This window comes from Oncorhynchus kisutch, linkage group LG22 (assembly GCF_002021735.2).
Source record: "Oncorhynchus kisutch isolate 150728-3 linkage group LG22, Okis_V2, whole genome shotgun sequence".
In the NCBI taxonomy this organism is placed as follows: domain Eukaryota; kingdom Metazoa; phylum Chordata; class Actinopteri; order Salmoniformes; family Salmonidae; genus Oncorhynchus; species Oncorhynchus kisutch.
In genome coordinates, this window is record NC_034195.2 from 46,434,065 (window position 1) to 46,453,172 (window position 19,108).

Genomic DNA, 19,108 nt, shown 5'->3' on the forward strand with positions numbered 1-19,108 from the left:
GATATGCCTCTTACCTGCTCGGCACTAGGAGCTGGTCCTCTCCGAAGGGCAGGGCGATCTGGAACTTCTCCAGCAGTTTAAAGTACTGGGTCAGGTGGCACTTGGGGAAACACTTACTCTCAAATAGGAACCGTTCCACCATAGAGCGCTGAACTACGCCTTTGGGATTCTCCCAGAACCCAGAGCTTTTCAGAGACAGTTTCTACACAGAGAAAGAGAGAGAGGAGGAAGTGATTGAATGAGGTCATTGTGTGTGTGTGTGTGTGTGTGTGTGTGTGTGTGTGTGTGTGTGTGTGTGTGTGTGTGTGTGTGTGTGTGTGAGTGTGTGTGTGTGTGTCACAGGCGACTGGTAGCACCTTAATTGGGGAGGACCTGCTCATTGTAATGGCTGGAACAGAATAAATTGAATCACACACATCAAACATGTGGTTTCCATGTGGATGATAACATTCCATTCACTTCATTCCATCCTCCTGTAGTGTGTGTGTGTGTGTGTGTGTGTGTGTGTGTGTGTCTACCTGTGAGATGATGTTGCAGAGCCACTGTGGGTCGATAAAGTAGAGTTCTCTGAGTTGGAGGGCCGGGTCGTCAAAGTGCAGAAGGACTCCTATAAACAGACATTGCCATTTAAGTACATCAAACAAATAATACCTGGCTGTGCTATGAACAGACGACACAAACATATTGTGGCAGACGGCAGGGAGAGGTGAGGGGAGTGGTTATTGAAGGGAGATATCTTGCGGTCCGCTGGCTCCACCCCCGAGCCTTATATGGACTTCCTGCCCCAACAAGGGAAGACTGTGGGTCATTAAGCCAGGTAGTACTTGGGGATAAAAGAAGAAGCGACTTGCACAAAGGGGCAGAGAATGGAGAGGGAAGCGTGTGTTATGGAGAGTGCGAGATGAGAGAGAGAGAAATATCTGTGTGATTACCCGTTGTGACCTGGACTGTCTGATTAACCCCACAGTGCACTGAACTGGACCTGAGTTTTTGTATTACCCCTGGAGAACGGAATGGACAACGAGAACGGATTGTGGACTGTGAAATGGTTGGTGAATTCCCCCTTTTCCCCAGTGTGCAAAACCCCCTAATAAATTCCCCATTTGCATTCTAGTTGTCCTCCTTTTTCTATGAATAAGAAGTTGCTGTTTCAGGTCGTGAAGAAGAATGACGAACGTATGGAGTTGTTGTTGGTGGCCCGTCCCTTTGTACCATCTGTCCGTTAGTTGGAGCACATTCTTGGGGCTCACATAGGGGTGGAGAAGACCTTAGACATGATCAAGACACGATTTTACTGTCTGGGGGTGAAGAGAGCAGTGGAAGATTACTGCTGCAATTGCCCGGAGTGCCAGCAGGGGACGCCAAAACCCCACTTTCGCAGACCCTTAAATCCCCTACCCATTATTTCAGTCCCTTTCAGCAGGATCGCAATGGACCTGGTGGGACCTCTTCCCAAGAGCAACCGAGGGCACTAATACATCCTGGCGATTGTGGATTATGCCACCAGGTACCCGGAAGTCATTCCCCTGCGCACCATGGCCACCAAGGGAATCACACGTGAGTTAGTCATGCTGTTCTCCCGAGTAGGCATCCCCGACGAGATATTGACCGACCAGGGCACCCTGTTCATGTCACAAATCATGAAGGATCTACGCAAACCAATGAAAACAACCCAGTTGTGTACCTCAATGTATCACCCACAGACTGATGTGTTGGTGGAGAGATTCAATTGAACCCTGAAGCAAATGCTAAAGAAGGTGCTGGAGGCGGACAGAAAGAATTGTGACAACTGAAACAACTTGCAGGCTTGTTTTCGAGTTGCTGTGCGTTTTGTTGCCAACCTGTTTTGCTACCTGACAACTTTACGGTTTTCACTTTTTAATTACCGTTCATTTTTTAATTTATTTTTTCCTCAACTTTTTCACTCCGGACGCTTTATCTGGACACGATTCAGTATTAGACTTAAAGCGAATCATCCAGCGATCATACACTGTTTACCCGGGGGCAGGGCTACCGACGTTAAGGCTAATCTGAAGATGGTGCTGGCTAAAGCTAAAACTGGCGAGTGTAGAGAGTATAGAGATATTGTTATCCACGTCGGCACCAACGATGTTAGGATGAAACAGTCAGAAATCACCATAGCTTCTGCGTGCATATCAGCTAGAAAGATGTGTCGGCATCGAGTAATTGTCTCTGGCCCCCTCCCAGTTAGGGGGAGTGATGAGCTCTACAGCAGAGTCTCACAACTCAATCGCTGGTTGAAAACTGTTTTCTGCCCCTCCCAAAAGTTGGCCCTCTTTCTGGGACTCACCCACAAACAGGACCAAGCCTGACCTGCTGAGGAGTGACGGACTCCATCCTAGCTGGAGGGGTGCTCTCATCTTATCTACCAACATAGACAGGGCTCTAACTCCTCTAGCTCCACAATGAAATAGGGTGCAGGCCAGGCAGCAGGCTGTTAGCCAGCCTGCCAGCATAGTGGAGTCTGCCACTAGCACAGTCAGTGTAGTCAGCTCAGCTATCACCATTGAGACCGTGTCTGTGCCTCGACCTAGGTTGGGCAAAACTAAACATGGCGGTGTTCGCCTTAGCAATCTCACTAGGATAAAGACCACCTCCATTCCTGTCATTACTGAAAGAAATCATGATACCTCACATCTCAAAATAGGGCTACTTAATGTTAGACCCCTTACTTCAAAGGCAATTATAGTCAATGAACTAATCACTGATCATAATCTTGATGTGATTGGCCTGACTGAAACATGGCTTAAGCCTGATGAATTTACTGTTTTAAATGAGGCCTCACCTCCTGGCTACACTAGTGACCATATCCCCCGTGCATCCCGCAAAGGCGGAGGTGTTGCTAACATTTACGATAGCAAATTTCAATTTACAAAAAAAAAAAATGACGTTTTCGTCTTTTGAGCTTCTAGTCATGAAATCTATGCAGCCTACTCAATCACTTTTTATAGCTACTGTTTACAGGCCTCCTGGGCCATATACAGCGTTTCTCACTGAGTTCCCTGAATTCCTATCGGACCTTGTAGTCATAGCAGATAATATTCTAATCTTTGGTGACTTTAATATTCACATGGAAAAGTCCACAGACCCACTCCAAAAGGCTTTCGGAGCCATCATCGACTCAGTGGGTTTTGTCCAACATGTCTCTGGACCCACTCACTGTCACAGTCATACTCTGGACCTAGTTTTGCCCCATGGAATAAATGTGGTGGATCTTAATGTTTTTCCTCATAATCCTGGACTATCGGACCACCATTTTATTACGTTTGCAATTGCAACAAATAATCTGCTTAGACCCCAACCAAGGAACATCAAAAGTCGTGCTATAAATTCACAGACAACACAAAGATTCCTTGATGCCCTTCCAGACTCCCTCTGCCTACCCAAGGACGCCAGAGGACAAAAATCAGTTAACCACCTAACTGAGGATCTCAATTTAACCTTGCGCAATACCCTAGATGCAGTTGCACCCCTAAAAACTAAAAAAATGTCTCATAAGAAACTAGCTCCCTGGTACACAGAAAATACCCGAGCTCTGAAGCAAGCTTCCAGAAAATTGGAACGGAAATGGCGCCACACCAAACTGGAAGTCTTCCGACTAGCTTGGAAGGACGGTACCGTGCAGTACCGTAGAGCCCTTACTGCTGCTCGATCATCCTATTTTTCAAACTTAATTGAGGAAAATAAGAACAATCCGAAATTCCTTTTTAATACTGTCGCAAAGCTAACTAAAAAGCAGCATTCCCCAAGAGAGGATGACTTTCACTTTAGCAGTGATAAATTCATGAACTTCTTTGAGGAAAAGATTATGATTATTAGAAAGCAAATTACGGACTCCTCTTTAAACCTGCGTATTCCTCCAAACCTCAGTTGTCCTGAGTCTGCACAACTCTGCCAGGACCTAGGATCAAGAGAGACGCCTCAAGTGTTTTAGTACTATATCTCTTGACACAATGATGAAAATAATCATGGCCTCTAAACCTTCAAGCTGCATACTGGACCCTATTCCAACTAAACTACTGAAAGAGCTGCTTCCTGTGCTTGGCCCTCCTATGTTGAACATAATAAACGGCTCTCTATCCACTGGATGTGTACCAAACTCACTAAAAGTGGCAGTAATAAAGCCTCTCTTGAAAAAGCCAAACCTTGACCCAGAAAATATAAAAAACTATCGGCCTATATCGAATCTTCCATTCCTCTCAAAAATTTTAGAGAAGGCTGTTGCGCAGCAACTCACTGCCTTCCTGAAGACAAACAATGTATACGAAATGCTTCAGTCTGGTTTTAGACCCCATCATAGCACTGAGACGGCACTTGTGAAGGTGGTAAATGACATTTTAATGGCATCGGACCGAGGCTCTGCATCTGTCCTCGTGCTCCTAGACCTTAGTGCTGCTTTTGATACCATCGATCACCACATTCTTTTGGAGAGATTGGAAACCCAAATTGGTCTACACGGACATGTTCTGGCCTGGTTTAGATCTTATCTGTCGGAAAGATATCAGTTTGTCTCTGTGAATGGTTTGTCCTCTGACAAATCAACTGTAAATTTCGGTGTTCCTCAAGGTTCCGTTTTAGGACCACTATTGTTTTCACTATATATTTTACCTCTTGGGGATGTTATTCGAAAACATAATGTAAACTTTCACTGCTATGCGGATGACACACAGCTGTACATTTCAATGAAACATGGTGAAGCCCCAAAATTGCCCTCGCTAGAAGCATGTGTTTCAGACATAAGGAAGTGGATGGCTGCAAACTTTCTACTATTAAACTCGGACAAAACAGAGATGCTTGTTCTAGGTCCCAAGAAACAAAGAGATCTTCTGTTGAATCTGACAATTAATCTTAATGGTTGTACAGTCGTCTCAAATAAAACTGTGAAGGACCTCGGCGTTACTCTGGACCCTGATCTCTCTTTTGAAGAGAGACCATCAAGACCATTTCGAGGACAGCTTTTTTCCATCTACGTAACATTGCAAAAATCAGAAACTTTCTGTCCAAAAATGATGCAGAAAAATTAATCCATGCTTTTGTCACTTCTAGGTTAGACTACTGCAATGCTCTATTTTCCGGCTACCCGGATAAAGCACTAAATAAACTTCAGTTAGTGCTAAATGCGGCTGCTAGAATCCTGACTAGAACCAAAAAATTAGATCATATTACTCCAGTGCTAGCCTCTCTACACTGGCTTCCTGTCAAAGCAAGGGCTGATTTCAAGGTTTTACTGCTAACCTACAAAGCATTACATGGGCTTGCTCCTACCTATCTCTCTGATTTGGTCCTGCCGTACATACCTACACGTACGCTACGGTCACAAGACGCAGGCCTCCTAATTGTCCCTAGAATTTCTAAGCAAACAGCTGGAGGCAGGGCTTTCTCCTATAGAGCTCCATTTTTATGGAACGGTCTGCCTACCCATGTCAGAGACGCAAACTCGGTCTCAACCTTTAAGTCTTTACTGAAGACTCATCTCTTCAGTGGGTCATATGATTGAGTGTAGTCTGGCCCAGGAGTGGGAAGGTGAACGGAAAGGCTCTGGAGCAACGAACCGCCCTTGCCGTCTCTGCCTGGCCGGTTCCCCTCTTTCCACTGGGATTCTCTGCCTCTAACCCTATTACAGGGGCTGAGTCACTGGCTTGCTGGGGCTCTCTCATGCCGTCCCTGGAGGGGGTGCGTCACCTGAGTGGGTTGATTCACTGTTGTGGTCATCCTGTCTGGGTTGGCGCCCCCCCTTTGGGTTGTGCCGTGGCGGAGATCTTTGTGGGCTATACTCAGCCTTGTCTCAGGATGGTAAGTTGGTGGTTGAAGATATCCCTCTAGTGGTGTGGGGGCTGTGCTTTGGCAAAGTGGGTGGGGTTATATCCTTCCTGTTTGGCCCTGTCCGGGGGTGTCCTCAGATGGGGCCACAGTGTCTCCTGACCCCTCCTGTCTCAGCCTCCAGTATTTATGCTGCAGTAGTTTATGTGTCGGGGGGCTGGGGTCAGTTTGTTATATCTGGAGTACTTCTCCTGTCCTATTCGGTGTCCTGTGTGAATCTGAGTGTGCGTTCTCTAATTCTCTCCTTCTCTCTTTCTTTCTCTCTCTCGGAGGACCTGAGCCCTAGGACCATGCCCCAGGACTACCTGACATGATGACTCCTTGCTGTCCCCAGTCCACCTGGCCATGCTGCTGTTCCAGTTTCAACTGACCTGAGCCCTAGGACCATGCCCCAGGACTACCTGACATGATGACTCCTTGCTGTCCCCAGTCCACCTGGCCATGCTGCTACTCCAGTTTCAACTTCCACCTGACTGTGCTGCTGCTCCAGTTTCAACTGTTCTGCCTTATTATTATTCGACCATGCTGGTCATTTATGAACATTTGAACATCTTGGCCATGTTCTGTTATAATCTCCACCCGGCACAGCCAGAAGAGGACTGGCCACCCCACATAGCCTGGTTCCTCTCTAGGTTTCTTCCTAGGTATTGGCCTTTCTAGGGAGTTTTTCCTAGCCACCGTGCTTCTACACCTGCATTGCTTGCTGTTTGGGGGTTTAGGCTGGGTTTCTGTACAGCACTTTAAGATATCAGCTGATGTACGAAGGGCTATATAAATAAATTTGATTTGATTTGGGACCAGCTGCTACCCTACATGATGTTCTCGATCCGAGAAGTGCCCCAAGCTTCAACAGATTTCTCTCCCTTCGAACTCCTGTACAGGAGACGACCCCGAGGACTGCTGGTTGAAGCTAAAGAAGCCTGGGAACAGCAACCGTCGCCCCACCGAACCATGGAGGATCACGTGGAAGACATAAGAGACCGGATGGCAACCCTGTGGCCTCTGGTACGGGAACACATGCTTAAGTGTGGGTGTACAACAGAGGGGTACAATGAAGGGACTTCAGGCCAGGTGTTGGTGTTGGTCTCCACCTCAGAATCTACGTTTTTGAACCGATGGAACGGGCCATACGAAGTCCTTGAGAAGGTGGGTGAAGTTATCTATAGGGTCAGACAGCCAGGACATAGATTTACCATGTGCATTTGCTAAAGAAATGGAATGCATGTGATGTACTCTATTTCCCCGAAGAAGGCTACCACAGAGACCAAGCCGGCAGAGGTCCCACTGGGGGAGCAGCTGAGCCAAGTACAGAAGCAGGAGCTGAGGGAGTTGGTCAGCCGGAACCAGGACACACCGAACTGGTACAGCACAGCATCATCACCGAACCTGGGAAAAAGGTGAAGTTGGGACCCTACTGCATACCAGATGCAAGAAGAGAGGCTGTCAGGGCCGAGGTAAAAACAACGTTGAAAGACTGTGGAGAAAGAATGTCTAGCGATCAAGTGGGCGCTGGAGACGCTGAATATTACTTATTGGGAAGGCACTTCACCCTCGTAACGGACCATGCACCACTGGTTTGGATGTCACGGAACAAGGACAGTAACGTCCGGGTCACCCGCTGGTTCCTATCCTTGCAGCCCTTTGCTTTATCTGATTAAGCAGAGCCATAACCTTCTGAAAACCCAAATCTCTCATTTGGAAGCTAAAATTACATCTCTTCACCAATAATTTTATATTCAAACATTTAAATTGAACAACAATTCCATGTGACTCCGATAACTACTATGTGCAGACTTTCCACTGTAGAGTTTGTCATCCTATCATCAATGAGAATGTCCCAGATGACATTCTCATTGATATTCATTAAGTACCACATATGTTCAATTGGTCGGATTACCAGAATATAGTTCATTTCCCCCCACCTTCTGATGTTCCCAGAATCTCTATGTTAACCAATGGGTTTTCAAATTTCACATCAGTAGGGTAGAGAGAGGAAAAAGGGGAGAAGAGGTACTTATGACTGTCATATACCTACCCCCAGGCCAACGTCATGACAGGAGAATGGCCTAGCCCTCACCTTCTGATCCAACAGGTCCCAGACGTGCTCAATGAGATTGAGATCTGGGCTCTTCGCTGGCCATGGCAGAACACTGACATTCCTATCTTGCAGCAAATCATGCACAGAACGAGTATTATGGCTGGTGGCATTGTCATGCTGGAGGGTCATGTCAGGATGAGTCTGCAGGAAGGGTACCACATGAGGGAGGAGGATGTCTTCCCTGTAATGCACAGCATTGATTGCCTGCAATGACAACAAGCTCATTCTGATGACGCTGTGACACACCGCCCCAGACCACGACGGACCCTCCACCTCCAAATCGATCCCGCTCCAGAGTACAGACCTCGGTGCAACGCTCATTCCTTCGACGATAAATGCGAATCCGACCATCACCTCTGGTGAGACAAAACCGCGACTCGTCAGTGAAGAGCACTTTTTTCAGTCCTGTCTGGTCCAGCGACGGTGGGTTTGTGTCCATAGGCAACGTTTTTGCCGGTGATGTCTGGTGAGGACCTGTCTTACAACAAGCCTACAAGCCCTCAGTCCAGCCTTTCTCAACCTATTGTGGACAGTCTGAGCACTGATTGAGGGATTGTGCGTTCCTGGTGTAACTCGGGCAGTTGTTGTTGCCATCCTGTACCTGTTCCGCAGGTGTGATGTTCGGCAGTACCGATCCTGTGCAGGTGTTGTTAAACGTGGTCTGCCACTGCGAGGACGATCAGCTGTCCGTTCTGTCTGTCTCCCTGTAGCGCTGTCTCAGGCGTCTCATAGTACGTACATTGCAATATATTGCCCTGGCCACATCTGCAGTCCTCATGCCTCCTTGCAGCACGCCTAAGGCACATTCACGCAGATGAGCAGGGACCCTGGGCATCTTTCTTTTGGTGTTTTTCAGAGTCAGTAGAAAGGCCTCTTTAGTGTCCTAAGTTTTCATAACTGTGACCTTAATTACCTATCGTCTGTAAGCTGTTAGTGTGTTAACAACCGTTCCACAGGTGCATGTTCATTAATTGTTTATGATTGAACAAGCATGGGAAAGTGTTTGGATTTTTACAAATTATTTGAAAGACAGGGTCCTGAAAAAGTGCCGTTTCTTTTTTTGCTGAGATAATTTCCTACGTTCTCCTACGTTGTGAAGACCATGGCACCAGCACAATTATGACCAGGGATTCCAACACATTAATGAAGAAACCAATTACACACACACACACACACACACACACACACACACACACACACACACACACACACACACACACACACCCCACCCCACTGACCGGCCTCGCTGAGGAAGTGTACAGCGTGGGGTAGCTCAGCCTCCTCCAGCTGTATCTGGCTCTCCTGGATGAGCTGTAGCAGGTATTGGTGTCTGAGCACGGGGAACTCCCCCGGCACCCTGGCCCTCTCCAGCAGCACCCTTCTCTCCAGCTCCAAATAGCTTTCTGGGACCAGCTGCCCCATCACCAGCTGCCCTTGGATCTGTGGAGAGCGGGAGTGAAAGGGGTGTGGAGGGTCACTAAAAGGTATAGTGGCTTTGCACACAGTGCTGTGTATGGAACTTACGTGGACCATTGAAATAAGTCAAAAGTACAAACAAAGCTGTCAAGGATTGTCCTTTTAGGCAAGCTAGAGCTTGGGATGATGGTATATGTGGAACATCAGTGGAAATTCTGGCTAGTCTAAATTACATAAACATTAGGGCTAACAACACTAGCTACCTTGAAGTTGGCGACCTCCCTGGCGATAGCCTTGCGGAGTCTGCCGATGGAGTCCGAGTCCTCGCACACCGCCACCATGTGGTAGTCCCGGATGGCAGGGAAGCCCTGGTGGTTGAGGAGCTCCTGGCGGATCTTATCCAGGCAAGCCTGCAGCTGGAGGTCCTCGCTCACGTCTGTGTGTGTCCCCACCAGGATGACTGGTGACAGGGGGGCCACCGCCTACACAGACAGATGGACAAACATGGTAAGATATAGCATTATGGTGGAATAGTAAATGAAAGCATTCGAGATTACATTTTTGATTGATTAGGTTCCCCATTTGCTGACACCAATGGCGACAGCTAGTCTTACTGGTGTCGAACATATAACGAAAAATACATTACAGACAAAATACTTTACAATTTACATATGTTTAAAAACATTAACATATAGTGTGTGTGTGCGCATCTATCAGATACACATACATGTCAGTACATACACACAACAAGTAGGTCACATGGGAGAGAGGTGTTGTGCAATGAGGTGTCGCATTGTGTCTTTTGAAACCAGGTTTGCTCTTCACTTGCGCTATATAAGACGGGTGTTACATTCACTCATGGCTCTGTATAATACTGTATGTTTCCTTGAATTTGTTTTGGACCTGGGGACTGTGAAAAAAACCCTGGTGCCATGTCTGATGGGATAAGTGTGTGTGTCAGTGCGGTGTGTAATTTGACAATGCAAATTATTTGAAACTATGTTTCTTATAAAAACATGAAGTGACGCAGTCAGTCTTTTCTGAACTCGTAGTCGAGAGACTGGTATGCGTAGTATTAATACTAGCCCTGTGATGACAAGACTTGCCGCTCTGTTCTGGGCCAGCTGCAGCTTATCTAGGTCTTTCTTTGCATCACTTGACCATATGACTGGACAATAATCAAGATAATCTAAAACTAAAGCCTGCAGGACTTGCTTTGTGGAGTGTGGTGTCAAGAAAGCAGAGCATCTCTTTATTACGGACAGACCTTTCCCTATCTTCACAACCATTAAATCTATATGTTTTGACCATGACTGTTCAGAAACTAAAAGTAACACCCAAGTAATTTAGTCTACTCAACTTGTTCAACAGCCACACCATTCATTAGGAGATTCAGCTGAGGTCTAGAACTTGGGGAATGATTTGTACCAAATACAACGCTCTTAGTTTTAGAGATGTTCAGGACCAGTTTATTACTGGCCACCCATTCCAAAACAGACTCCAACTCTTTGTTAAGGGTTTCAGTGACTTCATTAGCGGTGGTTGCTGATGCGTTAATGGTTGAATCATCAGCAAACATGGACACACCTGCTTTGTTAAATGCCAGTGGCAGGTCATTGGTAAAAATAGAAAAGAGAGGAGAGCCTAGAGAGGTATCTTGCGGTACACCACACTTGTTTGACAGAGAAGCTCCCAATAAAGAAAACCCTCTGAGTGCTATTAGATAGAGAGCTCTGAATCCATGATATGGCAGAGGTTGAAAAGACATACGTTTTCTCAACAACAGGTTATGGTCAATAGTATCAAAGGCTGCAATGAAATCTAACAGTACAGCTCTCAATATCTATTTATTTTAAATTTCTTTCAACCAATCATCAGTCATTTGTGTCAATGCATTGCATGAGTGCTTATCTCTATAAGCATTCTGAAAGTCTTGTTAATTTGTTTACAAAGTAGTAGCATTGTATTTGGTCAAACACCATTTTTTACAACAGTTTGCTAAGAGTTGGCAGCAAGCTGATAGGTCTGCTGTTAGAACCATTAAATGCTGATTTACCACTCTTGGGTAGCGGAATGACCGACTTTCCTCTAGGCTCAGATTAAAGATATGACAGATAGGAGTGGCTATAGAGTCAGCTACCATCCTCCATAGCTTTCCATCTAAGTTGTCAATGCCAGGTTTGTCATTATTGATTGATTTTTCCACCACTCCCATACTAACTTTACAAAATTCTAACTTGCAATGCTTTTCTTTCATTATTACATTTTTCTTTATACATGAGTACGATGGCTCAATGTTTGTTGTTGGCATTTACTGCTTAAGTTTGCCAATGAAGTAATCATTAAAATAATTGTTAACAAAAGTTTTTGATGAATATGCCTTCTGATTCGATGAAAGATGGAGTTGAATTTGTCTAATTTCATATAAAGTACTCAAGTACTCTCCATTATTCTTTATTTAATTGATGTTGGCTTCATACTACAGTTTCTTTATCTTTTTGTTGAGTTTAGTCACATAATTTCTCAGTTTGCAGTAATCCAGACGTGCACCGACTCATTAGCCACTTCTTTTGCCCCATCTCATTCAACCATACAGTTTTTAAATTCCTCATCAATCCATGGAGCTTAAACAGTCAGTTTCTTAACAGGTGCATGCTTATCAATAATTGGAAGAAGCAATTTCATAAATTAATAAATGTGCAACGTCAGCATGCTCATTATTAATCACATCAGACCAACAAATATGTTTTAACATCATCCACATAAGAGACGCAGCAATACACTATTTTAGGAAGGTTGGCTTCCTGGATATAGCCACTATACTGTGATCACTGCATGGGTACGGATACAGCTTTAGAACAAAGTTCTACAATATTAGTAAAAATGTGATCAATACATGTGGATGATCTTGTTCCAGTGGTGTTTGTAAACACCCTAGTAGGTTGATTAATAACCTGAACCAGATTACTGGCACTGGCTACAGTGAGATGCTTCCTCTTGAGCAGACAGCTTGATGAAAACCATTCAATATTCAGGTCCCCAAAAAAAGTAGACCTCTCTGTTTACATCACATACACGATCAAGCATTTCACACATTATTTAGATACTGACAGTTAGCACTTGGTGGCCTATCGCAAGAAAAGGCTGTAGATGTGCCAGGTGAACCTGCAACCACAACACTTTAATAACACTTGACTTAAGGTCTTCTCTACAGCTTCAGGATAGTCCTTGTTGAGGAAGATATACAGTACATTCCTCTCAAGTTGTTGGCTCTTTGCAGAACAGCTATCAGGTCCTTGAACCTCAGGAACTTGACCACTATCGGCCTGGGCCTGTCACCTGGGATGGCGATGGGTTTTCCAGTCCTGTTGGTGCACTCCACCTCATTCTTCCTATGGTCCATCTTCAGTTTCACTGAGATCATTTCACTCACTCTGTCCTCAGACTCGTCCAGGTCTCGTGGAGATTCTGCAATTCCGTCCACAACCACGTTGTTCCGCCTTGACTGATATAATCAGCTTTTTTTTTTTCATTGTTATTATGCATTCACATACAGAACTGGTGTCCTCTCTCAATGACATACAGAGATGTCTAAACTCATCGAGCTGACTGTGGGAGAAATGCAAACTGTTCTTCAGGTCCAGGACCTCTCGTCCATTCTTTTATTAGTTTATTAGTCCACAGCGGTACTGGAGGTCCAAGAGGCTTCTAAACTGCTTATACCCCCAAGCCATAAGACTCCTGAACATCTAGTCAAAAGGCTACCCCAGCATTTCACTGTTGGTCTACACCTGTTGTATCTGGCACATCTGACAATTTGATTTGATTTTGTATTTGCACAAAGCACTTCAAGCTATTTTCTTGTTGTTGAAGCAACTGCTTGTAGAACACTTTTTGTTCATTTAAAAGATCCTTCATCTGTGATAGAGACAGCACTGTCCTCAACAGTACTCCTACCGACTTTGGTCTAGGTTACGCTGTTACTCATAGTTCCAGACAGGGCAAGTCACAGAGAAGATTGAAAACAACAACAAGCAGCAGGGGTCTAGACAGCCACAAGCCCGGGATAGTACGCAGTCCCAGCCACAATTGCTAACCGCGTCGTGGGCTGCGTTTAAGCCCTCAAGAAAACCCTGCTAGCATGATACACCAAAATAGTTCCTCAGACCACGCCTTGGTCAGCAGGATCACTGGACAGATAGTAGCCATTTGATTGCTCCAGGCAAGTTCAATCGGGAAAACAGTATTTGCAATGTAAAAAATACGACTTCCAGTTGTGTGTACGAAAATGTATGCACTCGCAACAGTGACAAAAAACAACAAAACATTTCCTAAGGTATGGGTGTGACTCACCTTGATGTTGAAGAGCCAGGGTTTGAGCGCGTCCACCTGGGCAGCCCCCTTACTGAGGTCATACACAACCAGGTAGAGGGCCCGGGGGGTAAGGAAGTGGGGGTGAGAACCACTGAACTCCTCCCCACCTGAACAAAGAGCAGAGAGAGGGTCAAGACCGCCAGAACAAAACCTTCAAGACTCAATGACTTGAAGTCCAAGATCCAGACCGTGAAACCCAAACTTAGAGTGCATTTGGAAAGTATTCAGACCCCTTGACTTTTTCCACATTGTAACGTAACAACCAACCGTAACAACCTTATTCTAAAATAAAATTCTACACACAATACCCCATAATGACAAAGCAAAAATTGTTTTTTTAAAATGTTGTACTGATTAAAAAACTGAAATCAACATTAACTTAAGTATTCAGACCCAGTACTTTGTTGAAGCACCTTAGGCAGTGATGACAGCCTTGAGTCTTCTTGGGTAGGATGCTAAAAGCTTGGCACACCTGTATTTGGGGAGTTTAACCCATTCTTCTCTGCAGATCCACTCAAGCTCTGTCAGGTTGGATGTGGAGCGTCGCTGCACAGCTATTTTCAGATCTCTCCAGAGATGTTCGATCGGGTTCAAGTCCGGGCTCTGGCTGGCCCACCCAAAGACATTCAGAGGCTTGTAATGAAGCTACTCCTGAGTCGTCTTGGCTGTGTGCTTAGGATTGTTGTCCTGCTGGAAGGTGAACCTTTGCCCCAGTCCGAGGTCCTGAGCGCTCTGGAACAGGTTTTCATCAAGGATCTGTGTATTTTGCGCCGTTAATTTTTCCCTCAACCCTGATAAAACCTGCCCCTAAGCACACAGCCAAGATAACACAGGAGTGGCTTTGCGACAAGTCTCTGAATGTCCTTAAGTGGCTCAGCCAGAGCCCTGACTTGAACCCGATCGAACATCTCTGGAGAGACCTAAAAATAGCTGTGCAGCGACGCTCCCCATCCAACCTGACAGAGCTTGAGAGGATCTGCAGAGAAGAATGGGAGAAACTCCACAAATACAAGCTTGTAGCATCATACCCAAGAAGACTTGAGGCTGTAATTCGCTGCAAAAGGTGCTTCAAAGTACTGAGTAAAGGGTCTGAATACTTATGTAAATGTGATATTTCAGTATTTCAATGGTAATAAATTTGCAAACATTTCTAAAAACCTGTTTTTGCTTTGTCTCTATGGGTATTGTGTTTATTGATGAGAAGGAAAAAAAACATTGAATCCATTTCAGAATAAGGCTGTAACCCAACAAAACGTGGAAAAAGGAAAGTCATCGGAATTCGTTACGAGGGCACTGCCTTCATAAAGTATTCATACCCTTTAAGATTTTTTCCCACATTTTATTGTGTTACAGCCTGAATTTAAAACATATCACAGTGAGATTGTGTCACTGGCCTACACCCCCAATACCCCAAAGTGGAATTATGTTTTGATTTTTTTCTAATACAAATTAATAAAAAATGAAAAGCTGAAATATCTTGAGTCAAGTATTCAACCCCTTTTACAGCAAGCCTAAATAAGTTCAGTAGTAAAAATGTGCTTAACAAGTCACATAAGAACTTGCATGGACACACACTGTGTTCAATAATAGTGTTTAACATGGGTTTTGAATGACTACCTCATCTCTGTACCCCACACATACAATTATCTTTAAGGTCCCTCAGTTGATAAGTCATTTTCAAACACAGATTCAACCAAAGACGACACCTATTGGTAGATGGGTGAAAAAGCACAAATTGAATATCCCTTTGAGCATTGGGAAGGTATTAATTACACTATGGATGAGGTGTCCTTCCTAACTCAGTTGCTGGAGAGGAAGGAAAAGCGCTCAGGGATTGTATGAGGCCAGTGGTGACGTTAACAGTTAGTTAATCGTTTAATCGTTGTGATAGGAGAACTGAGGATGGATCAACAACATTGTAGTTACTCCACAATACTAACCTAAATGACACGTGAAAAGGAAGCCTGTACAGAGAAAAAATATTCCAAAGCAGTGCATTGTTGCACACAGGATGCATAAAGTAATACTGCAATAAATGTGGCAAAGAAATTAACTTTATGTCCTGAATACAGAGCATTATGTTTGGTGCAAATCCAACACATCACTGACTACAACTCTTCATATTTTGAAGCATGGTGGAGGCTGAATCATGTTATGGGTATGCTTGCCATTTTTAGGATGCAAAGAAATGGAATAGAGCTAAGCACAGGCAATATCCTAGAGGAAAACCTTGTTCAGTCTGCTTTCCAAAAGACACTGGGAGAAAAATTCACCTTTCAGCAGCACAATAACCTAAAACACAAGGCCAAATATACACTGGAGTTGCTTACCAAGACGACATTGAATGTTCCTGAGTGGCCAAGTTACAGTTGACTTAAATCTGCTTGTGAATCTATGGCAAGACTTAAATGGTTGTCGAGCAATGATCAACAACCAACTTGACAGAGCTTGAAGAATTTAAAAAAGAATAATGTGCTAATATTATACAATCCAGTTGTTCAAAGCTCTTAGAGACTTACCCAGAAAGACTCACAGCTGTAACTCCTGACAAAGGTGATTCTAACATGTTTTGACTCAGGGGTGTGAATAATTATGTTAATTAGATATTTCTGTATTTCATTTTCAATAAAATGTGCAAAGAATTTAAAAAAACATATTTTCACTGTCATTATGGTCTATTGTGTGGAGATAGGTGAGAAAAAATAATCCATTTTGATTTCAGGTTGTAACACAACCAAATTTGGCATAAGTCAAGGGGTATGAATACTTTGAAGGCATTGTATTGTGATTCGTTATTGCGATTTGATGTTCCAAACAGTATGTCTGCTGCAGAGAGACCAGAGAGTATGAGAAAATGAGTTTCAGTCATGTAAATAAAAGTGCTGAAAACATGGCTCACTATTTAAAAAGAAGTCGGAGAACAAAGCTATAGGATGAAAAATACCAGAGATTGAGCCGTTTTACCCGACTAGGGCTAGCTAATGCTACCAGGCAAAAGCGATACTTGGGGTCAAGTTTCACGTCTGTGGCCATGAAATGCTTTGAAAGGCTGGTCATAGCTCACATCATCACCATTGTCCCAGAAACCCTAGACCCACTCCAATTTGCATATCGCACCAACAGATCCACAGATGATGCAATCTCTATCGCACTCCACACTGCCCTTTCCCACCTGGACAAAAGGAACACCTATGTGAGAATGTTGTTCATTGACTACAGCTCAGCTTTCAACACCATGGTTCCCTCATAGCTCATCACTAATCTAAAGACCCTGGGACTAAACACCTACCTCTGCAACTGGATCCTAGACTTCCTGACGGGCTGCCGCCAGGTGGTCAGGGTAGGTAACAACACATCCGCCACACTGATCCTCAACACGGGGGCCCCTCAGGGGTGCGTGCTCAGTCCCCTCCTGTACTCCCTGTTCACTCATGACTGCATGGCCAGGCACAACTCCAACACCATCATTAAGTTTGCTGATGACACAACAGTGGTAAGCCTGATCACTGACAACGATGAGACAGCCTATAGGAAGGTCAGAGACCTGACCATGTGGTGCAAGGACAACAACCTCTCCCTCAACGTGATCAAGACAAAGGAGATGATTGTGGACTACAGGAAAAAGAGGACTGAGCACGCCTCCATTCTTATCGACGGGGCTGTAGTGGAACAGGTTGAGAGCTTCAAGTTCCTTGGCATCCACATCAACAACAAACTAACATTGTCCAAGCACACCAAGACAGTCGTGAAGTGGGCACGACGAAACCTATTCCCCCTCAGGAGACTGAAAAGATTTGGCATGGGTCCTCAGATCCTCAAAAGATTTTACAGCTCCACCATCCTGACGGGTTGCATCACTGCCTGATATGGCACTACAGAGGGTAGTGCGTACAGCCCAGTACATCAACAGGGCCAAGCTCCCTGCCATCCAGGACCTCTATACCAGGCAGTGTCAGAGGAAGGCCCTAAAAATCATCAAAGACTCCAGCCCAGCCACCCTAGTCATAAACTGTTCTCTCTGCCACTTTAAACAACCCTACCTGCATGTGCATAATTATCTCAAGTACCTCGACACCGGTGCCCACGCACATTGACACAGTACCGGTACCCCCTGTATATATCCTCCACATTGACTCTGTACTGGTACCCCCTGTATATCGCCTCCATGTTGACTCTGTACCGGTACCCCCTGTATATCGCCTCCACGTTGACTCTGTACCGGTACCCCCTGTATATCGCCTCCACGTTGACTCTGTACCGGTACCCCCTGTATATCGCCTCCACATTAACTCTGTACTGGTACCCCCTGTATATCGCCTCCACATTGACTCTGTACCGGTACCCCCTGTATATCGCCTCCACGTTGACTCTGTACCGGTACCCCCTGTATATAGCCTCCACATTAACTCTGTACTGGTACCCCCTGTATATCGCCTCCACATTGACTCTGTACCGGTACCCCCTGTATATAGACTCCACATTGACACAGTACCGGTACCCCCTGTATATCGCCTCCACGTTGACTCTGTACCGGTACCCCCTGTATATAGCCTCCACGTTGACTCTGTACCGGTACCCCCTGTATATCGCCTCCACATTGACTCTGTACCGGTACCCCCTGTATATAGCCTCCACATTGACACAGTACCGGTACCCCCTGTATATCGCCTCCACATTGACTCTGTACCGGTACCCCCTGTATATAGCCTCCACATTGACACAGTACCGGTACCCCCTGTATATCGCCTCCACGTTGACTCTGTACCGGTACCCCCTGTATATAGCCTCCACATTGACTCTGTACTGGTACCCCCTGTATATCGCCTCCACATTGACTCTGTACCGGTACCCCCTGTATATAGCCTCCACATCGACTCTGTACCGGTACCCCCTGTATATAGCCTCCACATCGACTCTGTACCGGTACCCCCTGTATATAGCCTCCACATCGACTCTATACCAGTACCCCCTGTATACAGCCTCCACATTGACTCTATACTGGTCTCCCTGTATATAACCTCCACATTGACTCTGTACTGGTACCCCTGTATATAGCCTCCACATTGACTCTGTACTAGTACCCCCTGTATATACCCCCTGTATATCGCTTCCACATTGACTCTGTACTGGTACCCCCTGTATATCACCTCCACGTTGACTCTGTACCGGTACCCCCTGTATATAGCCTCCACATTGACTCTGTACCGGTACCCCCTGTATATAGCCTCCACATTGACTCTGTACTGGTCTCCCTGTATATAGCCTCCACATTGACTCTGTACTGGTCTCCCTGTATATAGCCTCCACATTGACTCTGTACCGGTACCCCCTGTATATAGCCTCCACATTGACGCTGTACTGGTCTCCCTGTATATAGCC

At 45.3% G+C, this 19,108-nt stretch overlaps 1 protein-coding gene across 5 annotated transcripts in view; it reads right to left on the minus strand.

Annotated features, from left to right (window-relative positions):
• The window catches only part of lrrk2 (leucine-rich repeat kinase 2), a 63,649-nt gene that overhangs the window by 19,520 nt on the left and 25,021 nt on the right, over positions 1–19,108 (minus strand). For all 5 annotated transcript variants that reach the window (XM_031801079.1, XM_031801082.1, XM_031801080.1 and 2 more), the window contains exons 30-34: positions 13,709–13,836; positions 9,619–9,837; positions 9,178–9,379; positions 519–607; positions 15–202 (exon numbers count right to left, since the gene is read on the minus strand). In XM_031801079.1, the coding sequence (XP_031656939.1) occupies positions 15–202; positions 519–607; positions 9,178–9,379; positions 9,619–9,837; positions 13,709–13,836 (826 nt within the window). The remainder of the gene's footprint in view (positions 1–14; positions 203–518; positions 608–9,177; positions 9,380–9,618; positions 9,838–13,708; positions 13,837–19,108) is intronic.